The sequence below is a fragment of the Talpa occidentalis genome, unplaced genomic scaffold, assembly GCF_014898055.3.
Source record: "Talpa occidentalis isolate TD23 unplaced genomic scaffold, MPIMG_talOcc4v2.1 talOcc4.11, whole genome shotgun sequence".
Lineage (NCBI taxonomy): Eukaryota > Metazoa > Chordata > Mammalia > Eulipotyphla > Talpidae > Talpa > Talpa occidentalis.
This window is the reverse complement of record NW_023601104.1, coordinates 97,133,096-97,159,616: the sequence shown is the minus strand read 5'-3', so window position 1 is coordinate 97,159,616 and position 26,521 is coordinate 97,133,096. Positions and strand designations below refer to the sequence as shown.

Genomic DNA, 26,521 nt, shown 5'->3' with positions numbered 1-26,521 from the left:
CTATATCCTGTATTGGAAGGTACTTAGAAATTCACTCATTCTGAAACCCCAAGATCTACTACAGTATGTATTAGCAGGACAAATTTTCAATCTACTTGGCCAAATAACTCCCCATTATCTACTCAGGCAACATTTCCTTATGACGCTACTAAGAATATCTATGTGATTCAATAATTCCAGAGCCACCTGAGCTGCTCAGCAAACCAGAGTCAATTACCTTAGAGTTTTCCTTCTGTTTAAGGACATTTTGCTTTCAATCATCATCAATGTTTCATGTATATGATAGAAAAAGAAAAGACAGCACTAATCTCTTTTACAGCATTTAGAAACTGAAGATCACTATTTATTTTTATTACATATACCAGTATAGCACTAGCAACTAGGCAATGAATATTATTAAATTGAAAATAAAAGGTTCAATATAACAAATCATTAACTAACATCTATTGTGATGGACATACTGAACTTCTATAAGAAAAGTCTTCATGTTGTCGATTTCACATTTACATGCCCCACTCCCTCATAGTGGCAAATGCTAATGGTTCAATACACATATTGAATCAATTAATGAAAAAGCTCCACTTAGAAGAAAAAAAGTAAATTTAAAAAGAAAAGAATGAGTCATCAAGTCCAACTTCCTACCAAAATAGAATTTCCTTCTTTCAACACTTTGCATTTCTGACCACTTCAAGGGTAAAAGAATTCATGAACGAGTAAGAGTCCAATCCAGTTGTGGAATGGCTCCCATTCCCTTGCTTCTACTGGCTCGCTACCTCCTCAAGCCACTTTAAGGTAGTAATCTCCAAAGTGCAGTTTATAAACATACTTCAGTGAGTATAACAGGTGGCCTCTAGGGATGTGAAAAGAAAACTAGACATTCTATGTAAACTTTCACATTGTTAGATTTAAGAATTGTACTAATATTTAATACACAAATGGGCACTGGCACTCTTAGTCTGGCCATCCCTACAGACTGGTACAAAGAAAAGATTACGTAGTCCCATAATAGGGAAGAATAAAGAGTAGTACCCTTGGCTGGATGCTCATTTAAACATGCTAACACTCGAGGACACTTTCTATGGAACAAAAACAGACCTTTAAAAAGTAGGATCTTTGTTAACAGAAAGTGAGAATAACTTTCTGATTTCCTGGATTTTCTTATGTTCAAGCATTTATGGTTTGAACTAAAAGATGACAGCAATTTCCTTCTACATAAGGAGTTTCAAATGCCAACCATTTATATGATAACAGATGGCTACCACCAGTACATGCTACCTAACAGGTATATTCCAAAAAACAAAACTATCTTTTCAAAGAAAAAGTATCACTTTAATAGTGAGTGATAGGGCATCCCCTGAGAAGGTGTACCCTGGTGGCGCAGCGGGTTGAGCACAGTGCTGTGAAGCTGTCCACACAGCCTGTGCAGTGCTGGTTCAATCCCGGCCGGCCAGGGAAATATCCACGTGGCGCAGCAGACCTCTCCTGTCTCACCCACTGCTCCCCTCAGCAGTGTATTTCAGTCAGTCTGCCTGTTCTGTTCCCCATTCTGTCTCTGGTGAATCCTCTCACCCCCTACACCTCTGGCCTGTTACCCCAGTTCTTGTATGCATAAATAAATCTTTTAAAAATAAATAAAATAAAATAAATCTGTATGTGTGTGTGTATTTATGTATATACATACACATATAGATGCAATGCCTTATAGCTAACTAGCAAGAATAACTGCTTGAGATCACAGGAGGGATGTCACAGTCAATTTCAACAGGATCTCAGCACACTTGATGGTTGAGAACTGCAACAGTAATGTTCCCAGTGATCCATGCAGTCTTCCATTTGGATCTATGAATATTTGTATCTTTTTTCAGTAGTGAAAGCTGTAAAAATCAAGGATCAAAAGAAAGTGAAATTGGAATCAGAACTTTGGATAGTTACATCTAGCTGTCATATCAAGATTTATCTTTGTCATTAACACAGCACACTTAATAATAAATAAGTAAATTAACACCAGCAAATGCTAACTGGATGTTTTATTTGACATCACGGCTTTGGTTGGGCATGCAGCTTATCTTCAAGGGGATGGAAGTCTAGCCAAATTATTCTGCCAACAATCCTGAAATCAAACTGTAAACTTCAAATATCACCCTCTGATTGCCCATGAGGAGTCAGTAAAACCACACAAATGAGAGTGCTGAGCACAGTGCCTAAAATACAGATGCTCAGTTAACATTAGCTGTCCTTTCCTTGGCGTTAAACCATGTGATTAATGAGAAAACAATGGGTTTGGAAATGAGACATGTTTTAATTCTCTCTGTACCACTTGCTGGTTGTGAGATATGGGGCAAATTTTTAACTCCATCTGAAAATGGAAAATACCTAATTTAGAGTGTTAATGTGAAGTCATCCAAAAGTAATGCATAAAGTTATTCAACCCACAAGAGACAATAATTAATGTCTAACCTGTCTCCCTCAAGATAATCTATTCATAACTGTACCAAAAGTATGGAATTATGGATCCTTGAATTCAAAACTGTCCATCAGAGGAGCCTCCCTGGTGGCCTAGGAGTTAAGTCTCAGCGATCTCACCTCTGCGTCCTGAGTTCAATCCCCAGGCAGGGGGCTAACCCACATATGGCGCAGTTGACCTCTCCTGTCTCGCTTGCTGCTCCCCTCAGCAGTTTACTTCAGTAAATCAAAAATATCCATGAGAATCCCAATCTTCTGGTAAGAATTCTACCCAGACAGTGTCTAGCACGGAGTGTATACTCCACAGATGTTTACTATGCTCAAATGAATTACTGTCCAATGTCATTTGGCTGCCTATGACAACAGGGACTACCTAAGTGTGAGAGTGGGTCTTTCTGCAACCCACTGGAGTCAAACCAGGGCTCCTTCCACTGTCTCAAGTATTCTCCCTAGTTTGTCATCTACATGCTGGTAATAATCACATTATGTGATTATTCACAGTGTTACAAATTAACATAAGGATCATAATAAGGTGGGACCATAATTCAAGCTTTTCAGGTTTCTATAGCTAAGGAAGTGAATACTCTGTTAAAATACTTTCACATAAAAGGGAAAAAAAAACACTTAAGCTTGTCACACTGCTTCATGGGGGGCTAGGAGGAAGGTTTCCTATCATTGTGTAAACTTACGTTAAGAGAGTAACCTATATTTATTATGATTTTCCTAAATGTAAACTACGGGTAGGACTGCTTTTAGAATAGTCAAACTCCAAACTGGTACAACGGATTCAAGCTGTAAGCAGCAAACTAATGAAAAAACTAAAGGGGTGCGGGAAGGTGGGAAGCCACTCCATTCTTGTTAAAATCAAGGCTGAATATGCTTTCATTAAAACGCAAAGCCTTGAAGATACAAACCCAAGTACAACGGCATGAGAGGAGCTGAAATATACATGAAGCACCTGTAAGACACACGAGTCAGCTCACGGCTTCTGGATGACAAGTAGAAAGCAGGTTTTAAAATGTCTGAAAATTGCAGCTTCAGCGCTTTTGCAACACCTGCCTTTGAGATCGGTCACGTGAATCAACAGGCACAACTCAGCAGCACGACGAGGCCACACCACCATTCACAGGCTGGCAAACACCAACTAGCCTTGTAAACACACCCCGAAGCAAGAGCGGGCAAGCCGACAGAGGCCTCCACCTGATTCTCCCCACGGCCAAAGCTGAACCTAGCAGGTGGTGGGCATGGAGCCTGCCCAAAATAAAGGCTTACCGCCTCCAAAAGCCCTTCTCGCCCTTAATTTTATCGGAGTGTCATCCCAGGAAATAGGGTTTGTTTGCCACAGAACCCCACGGCCCCTCCCACCGCCAGGGACTGCCCCGTCACCTCCTCCTTCAGACACCCCCCTGCCTCAATGGCGTCCCTCTTAAGTTTCTGGGACACGTGATTGGGGGCACAAACTCACTATCAATCGATCCTTGGGCACATTTCTCTGAGCCCTGCCCCGCTCGGACCTCAACACTTCCCAGGGAAGAGCTGAGCGCCACCCATCGGGGTGACAATCGTCCAGGTCGCGCTGGGGAGAGCGGTCCCGGCGGGCGGCGGCTCTTACCCATTTGTCCAGGGGGACCTGGGCGAGGGAGCCGGTGCCCTGGTACAGGTCCAGGCTGAGCTGCTCCAGGCTCAGCTTCTCCTGCAGAAAGTGGCCCAGGTACCGCTGCAGGAGGTACCGGCAGGCCCTCTTCTTGATGGACTCTGAGAACGGCCACGGCATGATGAGCGCGGCCGGCCGGGCCGGCTGGGGCGGCGGGCGGCGGCGGCTCCGGCCTCGGGCCCAGGCTCCCGCTGCGGCGGGCGGCGGCGGCGCCTCGGGGCGGCGGACGGCGGCGACGGGCCTAAGCCCGGGGCGGCCCCTCCACGCTCCCCCGGCGCCGGCGCCCCTCAGGGCGACCCCATCGCAGCTCGCGCTCGCCCTGCCGGGGGCCCGGCGCGAGGACCCCCGACGCCCCCGGCGCGGGGCCTTCCGGGGAGCCCGAGGGCGCTCGCGGGCGGCGCGCGGGCGAGCGCGAGGGGCGGCGGCGGGCCCCGAGGCCGGGGCTGAGTCGGGCGCTCCCACCGCCGCCGCGCGACCAATTTGTTGTCATCCGCGGGGCGCGCTCCCGCCTCGGGTACGCTCCGAGCGCGCTCGCGAGACCAGACTCCTGGCGCGCGGCCGGGCGCGGGCGGAAGTGACGCCACATTGGAGTCGACGGAGGCGGGAGCAGGACCCGGAAGGGAGCCGTTCCGGCTCCGAGGGGCGGGGCGGGCGAGGGCGGGGCGGCGCGGGGGCGGGGCCGCGGGGCGAGCCAGACGCCGCGGGCGGGAGCGCCGGGAGGACGCGGGGCGCGCGCAGGTGAGCGGACCCCGGGCGGGCGGGCGCTGGGCCGGGCCCGGGGCCGGCGAGCGAGCGGTGGCCGGTCCGCGCTGGACGCGGCGCGCGGGCCGGGCCGTGAGGGGCGCCCGGCGGAAGGAAGGCGCCCGCGGCGCGGGTGGCGCGGGGTCTGGGGGCGGGTCCGGCCTGCGCCGTCCGGGTCACCGCCGACCCCGGAAACGGGCGCGGGGGCGTGCGCGGGGCTGCAGCCGCCCGGCCGCCCTCCGGGAGCCCCCGAGCCCACAGTCGGCGCCGTGGTCCCCGCCCCTGGCCGGTATTGTTCCCGAGCTCCCCTGGCGGCTCCGGCTGGCGGCTCCCCGCTTCCAGGGCTCGGCCCCGTCCCGGGCGCGCGTCCCTGGCGACCGGCCGCGGGAGCTTCCGAGGCTCTGGCGGCGGAGGGGCGTCCCCCGAGCCCCCGCACCCCCAGACGTGGACTGACTCCCTGCGCTGTCTGGGCATCTGCGCCGGCGGATGTCTGCCTCGGAGCGGGCAACTCTTGCGGCGGCGGAGCCGGCTCTTGACTCAGTCCGCCTCGAGAGGCCCGGGTGCGGTGTTCGCTGGCCGGGAAGCCGGAGGTCCTGGGTTCGGATCCTGCCGCTGACACCTAGGAGCCGAGCCGCCTGAAACCGGCCACTGCCCTCTCTGAGCCTTTGCCAAGAGTGAGCGGGTTCCTGAGACCTTATCACCAAGGGTGGTTAGAAGCTTAGAAAAGGCGTAGGGAGTGAGCCCCAGCAGAGCCCTGATGCGCACGGTTGAATGAAGGCTGGTAAATTCAGACGATCATTGTAGGGTCGTGTCATTTATGGGTCGACAACTGTCAACCTGGAACTACTAACTCAGCCCAGAAATGTTGACAGAGGGAGAAAGACCCTGTTCCGTATACCGCTACCCCCTCTTCATTTTAGAGCACGGGCACTCGCCAGTCTGTGTAGTTAGTTGCTTGGGTTGTTAGTGATCCTCTGTCTTTGTAGACTTCGCCCAAGCATTCTCTAGAACTCCCTTGCTTTTCATCCTTTCAGAATTACCTACAGGTCTATTAAATGAAGGGCTCCACGATTGGTGATGTGAAAACAAGGAAGAATTCGGTGGAACCTTCTGGGAGCTTACATTCTAGAGTGAAAGGTGCATTTCTTTATCCACTCAATATTGATCGATTGCCAGCTATGTGCCAGAGACTGTTAGGTACTGAGGATACAGCAAGGGACAGCTTCAGTCCCTACCCTCATGGACCTTACATTTTAATTACTGGAGGGGAAACAAGCAATAATCTGCTCACATGTCTTCCGAGTTAAGTGCTGTAGAATCAAAGGGTATTAAGGAAATGGAGAGGGGCAAGATCTGCCACTTTTGTAGAGAGGCATAAGGAAGTCCTCTGCGTGACATTTTAGCAGATACTTTGGAGAAAGCTGTGGAGCAACGCGCTTGAATGCCTGGAAGAAATTGTTTTCCAGGCAAGGGGACAGAAAGTGAACACTCTCTGGCAAGAGCATGCTTGGTGAGTTCAAGGAACGTGTGGAGGAAGTAAAGGAAAGAGGAGTGGAGACCAGAGGCAGGAGATCAGGGAGTTGTCCCACAGGGTCCCACAGTCCACTTTGGCTTTTACTCTGGGTGGATGAATGTGTTTGAGAAGGGGTGTGACATCATCTGGCCTAAGTTTTTGCAGGATCATGCTAACTGCTAGGTTGAGAATGAATTTGGGTGGGAGGGAAAAGGGGAAAACAGCAAGACCAGTTAGGAAGATATTGCAGTGATCCAGGCAAAAGAGAACTGTGATTTGGACCAGAGTGGGAGCAGCGAGATGGTGAGAAGCAGATTCTGGATCTACTTTGAAGGCAAGACCACATCCTTGTGAATACTACTACTTGCCATCATAGGAGCATGAGCAAAGGTGGTGTGAAAAGGTAGGCTCTCATCTGAAACAGAGCAAATTGGGAAATTTGAACTGTACTTTTGACAGATGGATACAGTCGACTTCTTCCAAGTCAAATTTCCTTTGGAATGTGGAATTGCATTCAGGCTGTCCATAGACGGCCTGAAATTTCACATACTAGGAAAGGAAAATAAAAGCTGGAAGATTTTATAACAACATACTCCCTTCAACATGTTAAGTGTGTTGCCTTGCATGTTTATGTTTTCTAGAAGAACTTGGTGTAAATGTTAAGGTTCAGGGCCTGTCATTATCCTTTTAGCTCAAATAATGTGTGAGTTCATCCAAATCGCAGTGCTATTGTTGTGTTTCATCAAAGACAGTGCCATCACAAAATGCTAACACCTAACATCAACTGAGAAAGGTGAAGATAATTACCAGTCAAATGTTGTCAATTTCTTTAAAATTCTGCAAAAGGATTTGAAGTGGCAGGTTAGAAGCTGAATACCAGAAGCTGCATGGGTCATGTCAAAATAATCATCCTTCAAGGAAATCCATGTTAACATGTGAAATAAAAGAAAAACCGGTGACACATTATTGACCTTTTTTAAAGGTTTACACCTGAGCTCACAGGAATGTGCGCTCAGTTCCTTGTCTCATGATTCTGAGAGAACACAAAGCAGCAGCCACAGCCCATCACCACCCCCCTACACAGTGTGGCAAACTGGAGTCAGACAGGTGAGTTCCAGAATCAACTCTTCGTTTAAGATATTTCTAAATACTTTACGCTTTATAAGTAATAATTTGCAGGGATTTTTCTTGAGCTTACTGTGTGCCTGGCACCTTGCTAATGCTCTCACTCATTTAGTTCTCAGTCTGCCTTTAAGATAGATGCGACTGTTCACTTGTTTTAGAGAAGGAAGACTGTGTGACTAGAGAGACTTAAATAGTCCTCCAAGCCACAGAGTAGTATCTAAGTGGCATAGCTGAGACCCTAGCGCCAGTCTGTCTGTTTCAAGAGCCCTTTAACTGCTGCACCAAGCTGGCCACTTGTTCATATGGAGAGTATTTCCAGATTGTGATGTGGGATATAAATAAAAGATAGTGTGTTCTAGCCCTCACCTGATTGTTGCAATATCAAAGCAAAAGTCAAACATTCCTTCAAAGTAACAATTTCGAAACTGTATACTACTCTTGAAAACTGGAACTGTCTTTTGTCATACCCTATATATGACTGTCCTCTGCTCGTTCTTCTGTCAGCAGGGACAAGGCAGATTTCTATCTTTTCCAGATCTTTGATACTTTAAATGTGTGATGAAATAAAATAGTCTACTAAAGACGTGGAAAATAAAGAACTTACATCAATATCATGATAACCAGATTCATGAGTCCACCCAAAACATATCACATAGTCCAAAAATTATACCAACAGATGGAGTGAGAGCCAGTTCACAAATAATTTATGTCTGCTGGTATAAGGAGCCATTAACCAGCAAATGGAAAACCAAAATGAGACAGCCAGGCATTTGTTTGGAATGAAGAATTGCAGTTCAGGACACATACTTCCAAGTAGAGACCTCAGGTGTGCCCTGAGGGTGTTTTTACTGGAAAAAGAAGCAGCAACTTAAGTAAATGATTCAAGAAAAGAATGAATTGTTGACAGGCTTAAACTGTTCTTGGCTATACATAATCGGTTACCGCTTCTGTCCTCTTGCAAAAGTGCACATCAGCAGTCTTTGGAATCAAGGGGCCTGATCTCCTGTTGGATATTCAGCAGTTTCTGCAAGAATTGCTGTTTGGCTCAGTACAAATGAACAGTAAACAGATTTCCACCATCATAGTCCTACTTTTAAATGGTTTGACTTAGGTCTGATTTTTACATTTCTTGCTTTTGACCGAGATCTTTCTGTTTAATATGCTTGGTGGGTTTGTTTTCTGCCGCGGACCAGCACAGCAGTAGACGATGAGGCCGTCTCAGGGTGGAGAGACTGCGCAGGGTGGTCAGGGATTTGGTTAAAGAAATGACAAACAGACACACTTCAAGAAAGTGTAAATCTGAGTGCAACTTTATTTGAGTCAGTGGTCAGTATATATATGTTTTCTAAAAGCATAGAACAGTGAACATCAAAGAAATCAGCTTGCTCATAGGTTTAGCTTATCATTGACAGGGCAGTGATTTATGTCCAAAATACATCTGGACCTAGCTGTATTTCTAAGTAGACAGGCTATTAACTCTTTATATTCTTGTTCTACATAATTATATTCTTGTTGTACTTACTACTACTACTACTACCTACTCATGTTTACTCATAATTAATTGTCATGGGTGAATTTACATTATCATGCAGTTAATATCAAAGGTACTAAAGTCAAGCACATAACAGAAAGATTATTAAACCAACAATTCTATTATAACACAGTGTTTAGTAATGTTTCATTTGCATTAGCCTAATTATTAAATTACGTATGTTTTTTAATTAGCAATCAATGACCAGAAAAAGGAAAGATTTTAGAAAGACAGTTGTAGCAGAATAAAGTTTGTGGGCCTTGAGAAAGCGAGATAAGGTTCCAGGTGGTCAGCATTTCTTTTAATCATCTTTGTGGCAGCTTCTGGTGGTCGTTATCTCTTGGCAGGCATTCGGCTTCTCTGCATCTTAGGGAGTTTGCTGTTCTCCCCCTGCGCGCATGGTTCCTTGCCCACGCTGGACCTCAGGGACCATGGCAACAGCCATTAGCCCTGAAGGTCACTGCAGGGGGGGGTGCAGCAGTTTTCTTCTCAGAAAAGCTCATGTCTGACATGTCGTGGAACATGTCATCAGAAGACACATTTCTGGTAGGTCATGTCCCACACAGAGGGAAGCGGTTTCTATGTGGGCCTTTAGGTCACATTTGGGCAACAAGAGTGTTAAGTTCAAGTTCATTTTCAGGGCAGGCATCTTTTCTGTTTTCTGGAAGCTCTTTCCTTAAGTGACATTTCATAAATCTTAGTAGCCATTTCAAAGCTCTGAGAGACCGTTATTCCAGTAGTGACCTTATAATGAAAAGTTAAACTGAGAAGACAAAGTTTTATAATGATAAAAATTCTTACAGCAACTAAAAGGCTGAGTCCAAAATGGAGAATAGCTCTAAACCAGGAAGCAGTGCCCAAAAGCAGCCAGTTGAAGAGGAGAAAGAACAGTGGGGTGTCAGTGGGCAGTGTCTGGGTTTAACCATTCAGCCAGTGTCTGGGTTTTGTCTAGCTCTGTTTACCTCTCCAGAGGTGTCTACCTAAGTACAGCTAGAGGTATTTGTGCAGGAACACTACCTGTTAAGCCAGAATATGAGAGCTGTTCTCTTGCCCAGTACAACCCACGCAAAGGAATAATTGGGAGATAGCTATTGCTTTTGTGACAGTTTCCGTTATATTCCCTCTGATTTATCTTTTTTTTTTAAATTTATCTGTACAAGAACTGGGGTACAGGCCAGAGGCATGGGAGGGCGAGAGAATTCAGCAGGGACAGAGCGGGGAGCAGAACAGGCAGATGGACCAAAAACACTGCTGAGGGGAGCAGCAGGCAAGACAGCAGAGGTCTGCCACGCCATGTGGGTATCTCCCTAGCCGGCCTGGAATCGAACCCGCGCTGCAGAGCCTGTGGACAGCTTCACAGCGGTGCGCTCAACTCGCTGTGCCACCGGGGAGGCCCTCCCTCTGATTTTAGATAAATGTTTGGTTGTGTATTCCCTCCATGCAGTGCCTACCCAAGAAGAAAAAAATATTTTTTTAAGCCTGGCAATTTCATTGGGTTGACACGGGTAGGTAATGAGCACCCTTGCAAAGCTTATAATCTGTTTTATGCTTTATTTTGTGATGTAGATGTAGATTTAAAGCTGTGACCCACTGCTAAATTTCTGATTGCTCACACAATGATGTAGGCATAACCAGGAATCCAGCTATACTAAGGAAGCTAGAAGAATTTAGTGTCCAGTCCACCTTGCAGGTTTAAAAAAAAAAAACCCTCAAAGACTCTTAGCATCCACATTTACAAAGATATAAGCATAATTATTCTTCCTATAATTACCCCCATTTCTATCAGACATATGATAGACTACACAAATCTAGTTTTGTTTTGTTTTTTTTTTTTAAGATTTATTTATCCATACAAGAACTGGGGTACAGGCCAGATGCGTGGGAGGGTGAGAGGATTCACCAGAGACATAGTGGGGAACAGGACAGGCAGACTGACAAAATACACTGCTGAGGGGAGCAGTGGCCGAGACAGGAGAGGTCTGCTGTGCCATATGGGACCCTCGCTGGCTGGCCGGCATCGAACCGGCACTGCAGAGGCTGTGGACAGCTTCACAGCGCTGTGCTCAACTGCCCACGCCACCAGGGGAGGCCCCACAAATCTAGTTTTAATGAATGACCAGTTTCCTGTGTATGAACATTAACATTAGTGGCGTAGTTGCTTTCAGTCGGTTTTACTGCTTGTCATCAGATTTTAAAAGTAATATCTGTACAAATAAGCCAGATTTTTATTGTCATGAAATGAGAATACTTAACTAAGTTTTCAAATTCTGGGAGGATTAGGTAGGGCAAAAAAGTATTTATCTTTCTTCAGAAAGCTGTATTGTAAACCAGATCATTGATAGCATTTTAGGAGGAGCCAAAGGAGGTATCTTTCCCATGAGGAATTAGGCAGACCAAAATGATGACACTGAAAACTATGTTGTTAAAAACTACCTTTTTTTTCCCCAAAAGATTTATTTATTTATTTATACAAGAACCGGGGTACAGGTCGGATGTGCGGGAGGGTAAGAGGATTCACCAGAGACAGAGTGAGGAACAGAACAGGCAGACTGACTGAAATACACTGCTGAGGGGAGCAGTGGGCGAGACAGGAGAGGTCTGTCCCACCATGTGGATATCTCCGAGGCCAGCAGGGATCGAACTGGCACTGCAGAGGCTGCGGACAGCTTTACAGCGCTGCGCTCAACTGCCTGCGCCACCAGGGAGGCCATAAAAACTATCATTTTTTTAACAACAAAATCAGAAACAATACAAATGACTACAATTTTTAGTCTTAAAGAATTTAGTCTTTGGAAGCTATTGGATAATTCTGATTTTCCCCTTGGAAATTATCGTAATAGTGGTTTATTTTTCTGTGTATCTTGTATATAACATGCTGTATTGCTGTGCAAGTTATTTACATCTTATAGCAAAGTCTCTTAACATAAATAGCTAGTTTAAACATGTATCTTTTTAGTTCTAAATATTTTTGTATAAAAGTCAAAATGCCTTTAAATGAGATAATAAAGCAATGAAATTTAAATTAAGATACTTTGACAGTACAATACTAAAAATAACAATCTCTTAAATAATACCAAGTAATTGCATGCAAAACAAAAATACTGTCCACTTGTAATTTAAATAGTGAACAGTTCAGTATTAACATTCATGTGCTACAGTTAATTTCAGATACAGATTGGTGGCTTTAAATGTACTTTTAAATTAAAATATCTCGAAGACCAATGACTCAGAGGGACAGAAACACAAACAAAAAATTCAGACATAAGCAGTAACATTTCAAATGTTGTTTATTAAATTATATAAAAATAAAAAAATTAAAATATCTCATTTTTTACTAATTTTCTGTCAATAAAGTTAAAATGTTTATATGCTCATATAACATGAGAGTGTTGTATGAGTGTATAGACTTAATCTATACATATATGCAAAAAATGCTAAAAAGGAATCAAATGTCTCTTAGATTTATAGGTCATTTCCTGCTGTAAAGTTACATTTAACATAATGATCCCCCTTTGCTGTGCTTGATGTCATGAGAACCGTAAATTAAAATTAGGCAGTGATCTTAAAGTACTATGATCTCAACAGTGTTTTAAGTAGAAGTCAATAAAACATTACACCCACATTTTAGGAATTGTACCACCTCGGTAACTGATATTAATGTTATATATTCATTCATGCAAATACAAACTATTGTAAACAAATGATAAATCAGTGGATTTTTAAAAAATTACTGAAAATCTTTTGCTGGCTTGCCTGCAAGGCCGAGGAGGGGAGTTCCCAGAGCACTTCTGTGTGTTCGGATAGCATGTGTGCATGAGCGAAACCCAGTTAAGTCAGTAATTGAAAGTGGTTTCGTTCACCACCTTAAAGATGTTGGGGAAGGGGAAGGTCAGTTAGCTGGGAGGTTTTTTTTTAAAGATTATTTATTTATACAAGTATGGGGGTACAGGCTAGAGGTATGGGAGGGTGAGAGAATTCACCAGAGACAGAGCGGGTTGCAGAACAGGCAGATGGACTGAAGACACTGCTGAGGGGAGCAGCAGACGAGGCAGGAGAGGTCTGCCGCACCATGTGAGAATCTCCCTGGCCGGCCAGGAATCGAACCTGTGCTGCAGAGGCTGTGGACAGCTTCACAGTGCTGCACTCAACCCGCTACACCACCATGGAGACCCAGCGAGCTGGGATTTCAACTGCTACCTTCTCCTTTGATAAGACTTAAGAGCTTGGGTCTTCTAGTTACAGGAGCAAGAAGTGCTTATAAAGGGGAATTTTCCTCAGCACTTGTGATTGTCTCTTACAAAATGGCAGCTTCCACCCAGCCTTCAAAGCCTGCCCTATGAAATAATCTAACTTATGCCAAAGAGACATATTTTAGGGGTGGCAGATTGTGTGCTCCCTTTCTAGTTCCTAGAATTATTTTTTTAAGTTTTCAGGAGACTTCTTAGAGTCTCATTTATAATTTCTGGATTTGAAGGAAAGGCTCTTTACAGGTTGTCATGTTGCTGCTTATATACAGTTTAAAAGACTTCTCAAATTAACACTGTTTCTTCACTTCCCTCCTTAGTCAACAAAAGCACGCCAAGTTCTTTTGGCTTAATTTGTTATTACTGGGTCATTTATAGGTGTCCCTCGATGAAAGTGGTATCAGAAAAAATTTATGACTGAGTGTATAAATGGAAAAATTAGCCTTTTGTATTGAATTACAAATACTTTATATCTGTAATGCATCAAATGTTTCTGATTTAAGAATTTTTATTTCAAAATAAACATTGATCTCAGAGCTGAAAACAGATGAAATGTTATATTACAGAAAACCAGAGTTAAACTACCTTTAGCTTTGCCCAGATTCTAAATGTTGCTAACTAAAGGTTCTTGTCTTATTACAATGTTTTCTTTTTGCCCTAAAAAATTAAGAATAAAAATGTGAAGCAGGGGGCCTCCCTGTTGGCGCAGGCAGTTGAGCACAGCGCTGTGAAGCTGTCCGCAGCCTCTGCAGCCCGGGTTCGATCCTGGCCAGCCAGCGAGATAACCACAAGGCACAGCAGACCTCTCCTGTCTCCCCAGCTACTCCCCGCAGCAGTGTGTTTCGGTCAGTCTGCCTGTTCTATTCCCCACTCTGTCTCTGGTGAATCCTCTCACCCCCCACACCTTTGGCCTGTACGCTGGTTCTTTGTATAAATAAATGTTAAAAAAAAAATAAAAAATAAAAAATGTGAAGCAGTAGAGGACAAAGGATTTAATCACTATCTTGAGAACTAGTTCCATGAGCCCCCAAAAACATACCAACAGGTGAGCTATCAGTAATTACCTTAACTCTTAACAAAGAACAATATCATAACTGAAGTGGGGAGATCTATAAAGACTTAGAGGTCTTCCTCAGTACTAACCTACCAGCTCCTGCCTCTGCCTAGTCATTTTATATCTTCAAACCTATCACCTAGAATTTACAGCTTTTCAAATTCCTTGGGCTACAGCAGTACAACCCTTACATATTTTTGTTGCAAATATTCTTCACTCAAATGTTCTGTCAGAGACAAATGGAATCCTAGGGTTGTAGAAGCATTATCTAAAGAACCCTCAAGAGCAGTAAAGAATTTCCTGGCCATTTCCTCTTATTTTATAAATAAGAAAACCATGTGCCCAATTAAGTTACATCACCTGCCCCAGATCATACAAATTGGTAAGTTTGTAGTGGGACCAAGACATGTCGTCATTTTCTCTAATTATCTGCCGCTCACTATTATGACATCGCTGAGGTTATAATTATAATGCATGTACATGGCTTTAATATTTGTGTACATATTTCGTTTGCCTGTCTTATTGTTGGATAGCAACCTCAGCAGTTTTCCAGGTGTAATTGGAGACTACCCTCCTCCCCCAAGAAAGGCAAGGAATGAACTGAGAAGAGGATCATCACTCCAGGTGGGAGTGTAGATAGCATTTTCAGTGAACCAGAGGACAGCCCCCTGAGGCTTGTGTAGGGCTGCCGCCAGAGGAGCAGTTTCCACACCCACCAAAGTCTGTATAGAGGCCTTGACTTAACTTGTTCATGTGTGTTGTTCAGATGGTCTGACCAACACCTTACTCTGAAGGCTGTGTGTGTGCTTGGAGCACCTTCCAGTTTGGGAACAGTAAAATTCCAAGCAAGGGCTGGATGAGGAGGCTCCAGTTGCTTGGATCCAGCTTGAGGGTTGCCTGGGGGCACATCCTCTTGATTATCTCCTCCAACATGTAAGCTCCTAAATTAGACTGCAAGCTGCCAGTAGGCAATTAGTATTCTCAGGCTTAGAAAAGTGCTGGATACAGGGCCTCCCCGGTGGCGCAGTGGTTGAGCACTGGGTTGCAAAGCTGCCCACAGCCTCTGCAGCGCCAGTTCGAACTCCGGCAGCCGGGTGAGGGTCCCACATGGCGAGCGGACCTCTCCTGCCGCCCGCTGCTCCCCTCAGCAGTGTACTATGTCAGTCTGCCTGCTCTGCTCTCCCCTCTGGCTCTGGTGAATTCTCTCACCCTCCCGCACTTCTGACTGTACCCAGTGCTTGTATAAATAAATCTTTAAAAAAAAAAAAAAGTCCTGGATATATTTGATTATGTGGATTCTGATATTTGTTTAAGAAACTCTTTGAAAGATTGCAAAATAAAAGAATTGTGTTAGTGTGCAACTTGGGTACCCAGGAGCCCCAAACTATTAAGGGATGCATTCTGTAAAAGGGGTCCAGCCATCCATATGTGCAGAGGCAGAGGAAGCAGACTCTTAATGTAAAAGATTTTAATAGAATTGGTGTGTATAGAGAGAAGAAAGGATTTCAAATAATGGATTCTCAGTAAAACTCCCACAATTACCCATTCCCTCATGGCCAAATGCCTAGTCAAGCAGGTTCTGCCCAAAGTGGGGCTGCTGAAGTCCAAAAACTGGCCACAAGTCTAAGGTACCTTCTGGTGGGGAACCTCAGTAAAAGGGTTAGGCAGTTCCTGGCTAACTGGCTTCATATTATTTGGCTCTGTATTCAGACTTGAGAGGACCTGGTTGGAAAGACCAGTTACCACCTGAGCATCAAAACATCTAGAATCAGAACATAGCCTTTGATTCGAGACGGTTTATAAGCCCTGCCAGGCTCTCAGTAGTGCCTTTCGTTGACACACCCATGCCCAGTAGATCCTGCTGCCATCTGGAGTGACAGTGCACCTTTTCAAAGGCAGTGAGCTTGGCAGGTACACCAGGCCTCCTTTCAGGAGACCATGTCTACTGCCCTGCTCTGTACTTTTCCCAGCCAGTGTGCTTGTTACAAGTAAACTAATCGCTGCTGATAAGATAGCGGCCCTGGCAGGCAGATAGTGGACCCTCAAAGATGCCCGTGTCCTAATCTGCAGTAACTGGGTGTGTTACCGTCCTTATATGACAAAAGGAACTGCAGATGTGATTAAAGACCTTGCTTGGGGACAATATCCCAGATTATCCGGGGGACCCAATATAATCACAAGAGTCTCTGGAAGCAGGGTACAAGTGTCAAAGAGTCAGAAAAAAGGGGTCATGTTGATGGCCCCAGAAACTCAAAAAGACAAGGAAACATTCTGCCTTGAAGCCCCAAATTCTTCTCTTTTATTAAGCAGTTTCTACAGCAATATGATCAGGGTTCCAGTGTTAGCCTCTCTACTTCTGTAAGCTGATGAGAAGCTAGATCAATCTTTGTTCATTGGAGTAGGTTCCCAAGTTAGGTAGATGCTTTTTGTTGCCAGTAAAATAATGGAATTTATTGGCTCCAATAACTGAAAATTACAAAGGCTGGGCAGCCTCCCAGGCTCTGGTGCCATTTATGTGACTCTCTTGGCCCTGTTCTTTTCCCATAGTCAGCATCGTCCTCAACTGCTTTCCCCATCTCAGGATGGCTACCAGGGACCATTGCAGCTGTGTGCTCTGAGCAATTCTGAATTAAAGTGATCACATGAAAGTCCATGAATTGATTAGTTTATGGCCATGTGTTATGGGGATGGGGTCCATCTCACCCAGTAACCAATTCCCTACTTTACTCAATAGAGTAAGGGGGCATTATGGTTTCCGTTGGAAAATCTTGGTGCTGCTAAGAAGGGGGAAGTGTTACCATAATACCTTAAAATGGTAACTTAAAATGTTCTGTGACACTTCTGAACATGTCTGTATTAAAAGCACCATTCAAAAACAATTCAGAAAAAAATCTAATGGTCCATAGTCTTAGGAAAAGTGTCTATCCTGTCCTGCCCCATGGTGATGATTATGACAAAATGCTTGCTAACCTGCTTTACTGACCTATGAGGATTTATCTCTAGTATTCCTTTTTTTTTTTTTAGATTTATTTATTTTATACAAGATTTATTTATTTATTTTATTAGATTTATACAAGAATCAGGGTATAGGCCAGATGTGCGGGAGGGTGTGAGGATTCACCAGAGACAGAGCGGGGAAAAGAATAGGCAGACTGACGATATAACACTGCTGAGGGGAGCAGTGGGCGAGGCAGGAGAGGTCTGCTGCACCATGTGGGACTCTCGCCAGCCAGCCGGGATCGAACCAGCGCTGCAGAGGCTGCAGACAGCTTCACAGCGTGGCGCTCAACTGCCTGCACAACCAGGAGAGGCCCTGTCTCTAGTATTCTATCCTTCATCTATCTCCATCATTGAGGTTCTCATTGCAATGAATTAGGCTCTTTAAAAATTTTTTTTAAGATTTACTTATGCATACAGGAGTTGGGGTGCAGGCCCAAAGTGCGGGAGGTGAGGGTGTTCGCCAGAGACAGCAGGGAGCAAAACAAGTGGATCTACTGAAATACACTGCTGAGGGGAGCAGCGAGCGAGACAGGAGAGGTCTACTGCGCCATGTGGGTCAGCTCACTGTCCGGGGATCAAACTCAGGCCATAGTAGTGAGACTTAACCCCTAGGCCACCAGGGAGGCCCTCTTTAAATTTTTTATATATTATTAAGCTTTCTCACATAAACACCTTTTTTGTGTGGTAATGATTATTTCTATCACCTGTAATTGAGCACTTAGTAGTTTACTTGAACAAATAAAGACCTTTGATATTCTTGATGTTGAGATTATAGAGGACAGTCACATTGCAAAATATTCAAAATTAACATTACAAAAAATGTGTTCTTTTCTTTTTTTAAAGATTTATTTATTTATACAAGCACTGGGTACAGACAGAAGCACGGGAGGGTGAGAGAATTCACCAGAGCCAGAGCGAGGAACAGAACAGGGAGACTGACGAAACACACTGCTGAGGGGAGCAGCGGATGCGGCAGGAGAGGTCTGTGCGCCATGTGGGACCCTCGCCAGTGGCCAGGAATTGAACCGGTGCTGCAGAGGCTGCGGGCAGCCCCGCAGTCCAGCACTCAACCGCTGCGCCACCAGGGGAGGCCCAAAAGTGTTCATTTCTTATAAATAACACCAAATGTCATATTAAGGAATATAATGATTATTTTCGGAGTAAAGCAGAAATTTTCAGAAAATTGAATATTTTCACTTTCCTCTACAGTAAGACCATGGTAGATGTCAATTAGGGCCTCCCTGGTGGTGCAGGGGGTTAAGATGCAACCTATGAATCTGTTGACAGCCTCTGCAGCACGAGTTCAGTCCGCCGGCCAAGTTCAATCCCCCGGCTGGCCAGGGAGCAACCCACATGGCACAGCAGACCTCTCCTGACTCGCCCGCTACTCCCCTCAGCAGTGTATTGCAGTCAGTCTGCCTGTTCTGGTCCCCACTTTATCTCTGGTGAATCCGCTCACTCCCCACACCTCTGGCCTGTACCCCGGCTCTTGTATGCATAAATAAATAAATATTTTTTTAAAAATAGGGCCTCCCCTGGTGGCGCAGTGGTTGAGCGCTGGGCTGCGAAGCTGCCTGCAGGCTCTGCAGTGCCGTTTCGATCCCCGGCCCCAGGGAGGGACCCACTTGGCGCGACAGACCTCTCCTGCTGCGCCTGCTGCTCCCCTCAGCAGTGTATTCCAGTCAGTCTGCCTGTTCTGTTCCCTGCCCTGGCTCTGGTGAATTCTCTCACCCTCCCGCGCTTCTGACTGTACCCGGTGCTTGTATAAATAAATAAATAAATCTTTAAAAAAAAATAGTAAATGTCAATTATCTGACAAATTGCTCTGGTAATAATTGGTAAATTTACATTTAACGTGTATTGTTGGTAGTAACTAATTCTATAAAGTGCTATAGGAGACAAGTTAAAAGACTCAACACATACGTTGAAATAGGATTGGGAAAATAAATTACTTGTACATTTCCTCTATAATTCTTCGAAATAGCTTTCTAGTTTATCATAAATTGCTTTCAGTAAATAGTTTTGATTTTGATAGTGTGCAAATAACATGTAGCTGGAAGAATTCTGGCTCATTAAGATGTTTGCTCATAATCTTCTGCAATGGCTGTGCACTAGAATTTCCCAGATTTTGATCCCGTTTCTCTGGAGTCCACGGTGAAGTTTGAAAACCACTTAGAGGATTTTAAACATCATACAAATAGGGCACGAGTTAGTAATGTGAGGAGAAAAGGTGGAATTTGTGAGATAATAGGTAAATGATATAAATAAATTACAGGTTGGGGAGCCATACTACACTCAAGACAGTGAATTCTTAATTTATATCAGAGAAATGAAATCTTAACTTTTAAAGCCCAAAGGTGAAAAAGAAAGCATAATGTGTTCTGAAAGGCCCACTTTACACTCTGAAGCAATCTCATATTCATTAACTTGTCTCATTCATATATTTTGAATTTTAACATTACTCATTACCACCCAGTCACAGAAGAGAATCCAGAACTACCTGGCAGCCTCGCAGTGATATTGAATCAAGTTATCACAAGGAATAATTTCTTCAGATTATCGTGCTTGGGCCAGCAAATACATGGCAAAAAGATGAGTCGTTTCAGTGTTGGGATAGCAGGCTAGCCATCTGGAAAGGAAAGCTATGCTGTGTAAGTGGATGAATCAAGGCGGGAGATGGGGTATAGAGAACTACGATAGAGAAGACAATTTGGTTTTTGGTGTTTTGTTTTTTTTTTAAATGTAATCACAGGATGGGAAAGACTATAAACAAAACCCCAAATCCAGAAGTCATGAGAGGCGTCTCTGAGAGGCAGTGTGCTGGAGTGGTTAACGACCAGAAATCTGGTCTCAGATGGCGGGTGCAGTTCTGTTTCTGGTTTTTATAGCTATGTGATCTTGGAACTAAAAATACCTGAAAATGTGCAAAAGGTATTTAATCAAGGGATTATATGCAAACAATAAAACATTCTTTGCCTTTCTAATTGGCAAATATATTAGAAAAGATTAGCAAGTGGTTAGGAGTGCATTCCCCCTCTGGTATCACTGCAGTGTGAATGTTCATTGTATCAATACAAAGTTGAGAGAAAAAAACACCCCACAAGTCTGTAAGTGACTGTTAATGGAGACCCTTAATCAGGTTTCTCTTAAAGTCGGTGTCCCTGGAACCTGTCATCAAGGTTTAGCGAGGACTGGCTGAACAGCCTTTTTGGGGAGGGTGAATCGGCCCCATCTATGTAAAGGGAACATATACTTTGAGCAATTCCAGTTCTAAATACCCTAGAAAAATAATTAGTTAAGAAGTAAGTACCAGGATTTCTACTGAGACATTGTTTCGAATATCTAATTTATCCATCTAGGGGAAGTAGAAGAGATCCCTTTGTTGAAAATGTGTCTATCTAAAAGTTGTTCCCTTCTGTTTCACACGGCTACTCTGATTCATTTTGGAGGGTCTATCTATCAAGCTCTGCCTCTACCTTTTTGCAGAATGGAAACCGACTGTAATCACATGGAGCTCAGCAGTATGTCAGGACTTGAAGACGAGTCAGAGCTTAATGGTTTTGAAGGAACTGACGTGAAAGACATGAGGCTGGAAGCGGAAGCCGTGGTGAATGACGTTCTCTTCGCCGTGAACGACATGTTCGTCTCTAAGACCCTGCGCTGTGCAGACGACGTGGCCTACATCAACGTGGAGACAAGAGAGCGGGCCAGGTACTGCCTGGAGCTCACTGAGGCAGGGCTCAGGGTAAGTCTTCTTAGGAAAAAAAATAGTTACTTTTGGCCACTTTATCCAGAGGGGTTCTAGGGAGGGACCTGGAAAGGGTGGTCAGAGAGCATTCAGCACTCAGTAGCACCCAGAATTTTTTTGAAGGAAAACCTTTTTCCTAGAATTTTGTTAATGCTGGAACCTTTCAACCAATGTGGAAAAGGAGCATTTTTTGGAAGTAAAAAATTTTTGACTTTCAGAGTGTTCTTTTGTTTTGATCATCACCCCCCAAATTACTCTCTTGTCTGTAACGGAATATGCCCACCAAAATGAGGCGCACTCTGCACTGGCTGCGCTGACAGTGAGTTGGTAACAGGATCATTCTCATTCCCTTGAAATGTTTCTTCTGCTAAAGCAACATACTTGATGCCTCGGTTCTCTAGTGTTAGATCAGAGTCAAGTCACAGCAGAGCACCCTGCCTCCAATTTCCATTGGCTCTTTATTCCAAGTGCCTCATTACTGCCTGTGAGCTCTCCAAGGCAGTGGCTTTAATCATAATCCCGAGTTCACAGTAGTAGAAAGCACTCTCTGAGAGCAGGTGGTGCTCTTGGCCCAGTGAGCAAAGAAGCAGACAGTAGAAACTCCACACTTTGGTGGTACTTTACAGTTAGCAGATCTTTAGTCTTGGTCACAGATTTCTGACTTGTTTGCATATGTTGGTCCCCAAAAGTTGCTCAGTATCTGAAGTAGGATAACCTCGTACTGTTCAAGAACTGTTCAAGAAGGACGGGGCTGGTCGCTGGATTCAGCTTGCATGGAGGTGAGAGGATTACCTCCGTGGAGACGCTGCAGGCCCATCTCTGCCTCTCCAGCCCTCACGACAACGACAGGGAGAGCTGCTTGGCTGGGAGAGTGGCACCTGAGCTCGCTTTTGGCTAAATCCCTAAATTTGTACTATAAGCTTGAAATCTTTGAAAGTAGATCTTAAATAAAAATAGGCAAATGGAAAGTTGAGATAAAAGCCCCAGGGGAAATTAATTCTCTCCCACACTGAGCAGAAGTGGTTGTGGTGAAAAAGGGTTCGATGGGTCAGAAATCTGAACGGTGAAATTTTAATCATCTTGGCTGAGTCAGCCAACCTCTCTGAATTCTAGCCACTTAATCTATAAAATCTGAAGGATAAAAAGCTAGCCAGGATAAGAGGGATAATTATATGAATAAAATTATCCAGAAAGATCTGGATGGTAGGTAGTTAAATATTTGTTTTTTCAGTCTGATTCAATTAATATTTTCTGAGTAGCTGCCCTGTCAGGAACTGGAAATCAAACCATAGGTGAGCCATGACCCCTGTGACCTCTGTCCACCGGGAAGAACAGAGCCCAGCGGGGATGGAAGGGCCCGAGTGGAACTTTGTGATGCATGGTCAAAAGTGGGGTTCTGAAGAGGTGTGACTCACCTTCCTTGGGGTCGGTGTCTGCTTTGCATTAAAAACAGCAACAGCACCACTCTTTTTCATCTGTGTCTTCTATGAAATGTGTCAGCTGTGGCTTAAACAGTGTCATAGAATGTAGGCTATGTCGCTTTAACCTTATCAACAAAAACTGATTGCGCTTTATACTGTGCTGGTCAAGCATGACAGAGAGTGTAATCTTGTTCAGGAGAAAAGCTTTGGCTGTCATAAAGGGGGAAACACGCAGAATACTGTGCCCTCTTACGTGGCTAAGGGAAGCATTCGTTTCCCTATTAGATAAGTAACGTACTAGTTATAAAGCCAAAAGTAAAGTGATAAGCAATTTCTAGATTCTTTATCAAAAGAGTCCAAATGAAAGACACAAATATGTTCTAACAGTATGTTATCTGTCTTAGTGCCTCCACCCTCAGTATAGGTGGAATTAAGCAGAAGCACGTTATAGATTGTGAAAATGAGGGCGTGTTTTTGTGGGCCTTTAAAATTCTTTATGTTCTGCTTCCTTAGGATCAGGTAGGTAAATCAGACCTTTTAAATTTTGAGAAAAGAATTCTAAAGAGCATTTTGCCGCTCTCAGTCTCTGTTACAAACTGCTTAAATAGGAAAGGTAAATTTAAGATGCCAGTACTGTTGGTTGAGAAGTTGTCATTAGAGAAGGAGTCACATAAATGTTGGGCTTTGCTTTCTATTAATTCTTCACTTCACTGCTGGTGTCTCTTGTAGGTGGTCGGTCATGCTTTTGACCAGGTGGACGATCATTTACAGACTCCCTACCATGAAACAGTCTACTCCTTGTTGGATACCCTCAGCCCTGCCTACCGGGAAGCATTCGGAAACGCCCTTCTTCAGAGACTAGAAGCTTTGCAAAGGGACGGACAGTCATGACTAAGCTTTTTCCTTCTAGAAGGGGCTGCTGCCAGTACTAAATAAGGCTTGAAGTTCTTGCATATGATCATAGTAGAAAATACATCTTTGGTTTTCTGTCTTTTATCATTTCTTCAAATTTAGGCTTTTGACTCATTCAGAACATTATTGACTAATGAATTGGCATTTTCTGTTTCTGATTCATTAAGAGAATCCTGAAACTGTTGCTGTCACACCATCGTTATTAAGCCATGCAGATTTCTTTTTATAGTAGCTCTGCGTTTCAAAACCTAATCAGTGTTTCATTCTGTTATTACAGGGCTTTGATGCTGCCAGCACTCTCTTTTACATAGGAAAGTCTAGATTTGCACAGTAATATAGGAATTAAAATGACCTAACTTCAAACTTTGATTCAGCTTGCTAAATCAGGGGTTTACTACTAGCTTGAACTGACTTTGTAGTAATTATTTTGCTACTAGCCTTATTGGAAACAAATTATCAACTAGTTTCCCCTGCACAAAATTTGAAAATCACTGCTTCACTTAATCTGTTTATATTAATGTGGACTGATACACATGAATTAACTATATATTACTTAGCTAGTATTAAATGAAGAAGAGACTGAAATCCTTCTGTATTCCTTATTTGCAAAAGCCAGCCAACTAAGAGGACAAACCGTTAGCAAATGAATGTAATAATTACTTGTTTCCAAGATACTTAAGCACATAAGCAAATGTAGGAACAGGTTCCATTCTTTTCCTAATAACAAAAGGCATCTTCAATATGTGTGATTTAAAAGGAAGGAGATTCTGATTTCCTGAAAAACAATATTTTGGCCTGTGTTGATTCTTATTCTGAATGTTTGTTTACATAATGTACAGTATATATTCAGAAAGTATTTTTGCCGCGATGTTTACTTTCTATACTGTAGTGCTTTGGTATTCCCACGGCGCCCCTCTTCCCCCACAGATGTACAGTGTTCGTCTCAATGCTAAATCTACAATGTAATGTGAGTGCATTGTATGGGTTTGAAACCAAAGGATGAATGAAGCATTCAGAGACTTAATATTTGAAAAGGAAGACTCTGTATTTTATATTTTCTTACAGGCATTGAAATTTATGAAGTTAATAAACTATACATACCATGCTGCTAATGTTTTCAAGTACATGTTGAATAATAAGAATTGGGGAGTTGTTTTTTTAATAGTAGTCTAAAGCAGCAGCTGTAGAAATATTGAAGTAAATTCTACATCTGGACACACCTTCATAAATGTGTCAGTTGCGGACTTTTTTTAATCATTATTAAATAATAGCTACTTTTTTTTGGCTCTGAAGATCATGTGGGCCAGAGCAAATTCATGTTCAGTTGGGGTCACCGTTCTTTGTCAGATTGCTCTGGAATGCTTTAATTATGTTTGCTAAGTGCATGTTCATTCTCAGCTTTATTTCCAGATGCTTAACTGTTTGGGCAATGAAGTCTAACTTCAGGTTGAACTTTCTCATGCTTAATCTCAGGCTAACTCTAAAGGATTTTTGTAAAGTTTGAATAAAATTCTGTTCACTCATTTTGAGTTAAGTATGAAGAAAAGTGATTGTATGTTTAAAAATGAAAATTCTTCGCTTTGTGATAAATGATTGATTCTGAGAGCCTCCGTTTCCATTTGTGAATGTCATGCTGGTACGTCATGGTATGACGTCATAATATGAAGTGAGTTGCTCTTTTACTGCCATGACAGAGGAACAGGGAATACACAGATACAAAGCCCCTCTCTAGATACTGAAACCTCAACTTTGGCTATTTTAAAGAATTTAACCTGATAAATTAACTTCCAGAGGTGGGGGTCCCTCTAAACAAAATAATGCTTACAAATCGGTAAGAAAAAAAGCAAATAATATGATTAAACAAGTCAGGGGGGATAAAAAAACAAGTGTCCAGTAACTACTTAAATGCTACTCAGCCTGCCTAGTAACTCAAGAAGGGAAAATAGCTGTAGCTCTACCGATGTTGGGCCATTTCACCTGATTTAATCATTTATTTAAATATAATGACACCAAGAAGAATTTGGGGAGGGGGCACTCTTGCATCCTCCTGGAGGATATATTGATGGAAACTTTCTGGAAAACATTGGTAGCAATCTTTACAAAGTGGGGCCTCCCTGGTGGCGCAGGGGTTAACATGCAGCACTATGAAGCTAGCTACAGATCCCCAGCCAGGGAGGTGACCCACACGGCGCAGCAGACCTCTCCTTTCTCACCCACTGCTCCCCTCAGCAGTGTATTTCAGTACATCTGCATGTTGTGCTCCCCACTCTGTCTCTGGTGAATCCCCTCACACCCCCGCTCCATATCTGGCCTCCACCCCAGCTCTTTTATGCATAAATAAACGTATTAAAAAAAAAACTTTACAAAGCTTGTAATTTCTATCCTGATTGTGTCCTAGCAAAGGAAATGCCATAGCAGAAGATATATTACAAGGATGTTCATTTTCTCTAATGAAAAATTGGAAAGGCTCTAAAAAGTGGTTAAGTCATACCACATGGTTTTGATGAGAAAATATGCAACCATTAAAAAGTGTGATGAAATTGGCAATAGGGGGAAATTATACTATGGGGACAAAGGCTATGAAACGATAATATATTTTGAAAAATAATCTTACATGTAACAGGAAAAGTGAAATAAAATCTACAATATTAGCATCAGTGAGTGGTACAATAGGTAATTTTCATTTCCTTTATTCTTGTTCACATTTTCCACATTAGCTGGTATGTACTCACTGGAGGGGAAATGCAATAGATACTGTAAGGATGTTTCTCTGTAGCAAATGCACCAAGCCTGCTGAGTTGGGGCTGCGCCCAGGGTCCTTCAGGAGGCAGGATGGTGATGAAGAGAATAGAGTACACACCTCATTTCCCATAATGGCTCTCTTCCCACCCTTCCTCCAGGTCCAGAATCGATCATTAAACGCTTCCTGCACAGCAAATCAGCTGATGGTGTACTGATCACCCCACACACTCCAGGGCTCCAAAACAAAATGTGCCTTTGGGCTACTAAGTGGGCAGGATAGGAAAATACCGAGATTCTGATAATGCACCATGTGGACTTCACAACTCTGCCTTCAGTCCCTTTGTATCGTGGATGATTTAGCTGAGACTTGAAC

The 26,521-nt window shown here is 43.7% G+C and overlaps 2 protein-coding genes across 7 annotated transcripts in view; one reads left to right on the top strand and one right to left on the bottom strand.

Moving 5' to 3' along the window:
• ATG2B (autophagy related 2B) overlaps positions 1–4,273 on the bottom strand; it is a 63,641-nt gene extending 59,368 nt beyond the window's left edge. The window contains exon 1 of the mRNA XM_037503944.2: positions 4,076–4,273. Within this exon, the coding sequence (XP_037359841.1) occupies positions 4,076–4,237 (162 nt within the window). The 5' untranslated portion in view covers positions 4,238–4,273. The remainder of the gene's footprint in view (positions 1–4,075) is intronic.
• Positions 4,274–4,821: 548 nt separating this feature from the next.
• Positions 4,822–25,742, top strand: GSKIP (GSK3B interacting protein). 6 transcript variants are annotated; one of them, XM_037503938.2, is made up of 4 exons: positions 4,839–4,855; positions 7,354–7,478; positions 20,812–21,070; positions 23,224–25,742. In XM_037503938.2, exons 2-4 carry the CDS (start codon positions 7,399–7,401, stop codon positions 23,383–23,385), a joined length of 501 nt encoding a protein of 166 aa, XP_037359835.1. In that variant the 5' UTR covers positions 4,839–4,855; positions 7,354–7,398; the 3' UTR covers positions 23,386–25,742. The 6 variants fall into 6 exon arrangements, with proteins under 6 accessions (XP_037359837.1, XP_037359835.1, XP_037359839.1 ...); XM_037503940.2 differs by lacking the exon at positions 7,354–7,478 and having other exon boundaries at positions 4,822–4,855; XM_037503942.2 differs by lacking the exons at positions 4,839–4,855; positions 7,354–7,478 and adding an exon at positions 5,287–6,368.
• Positions 25,743–26,521: the final 779 nt, after the last annotated feature.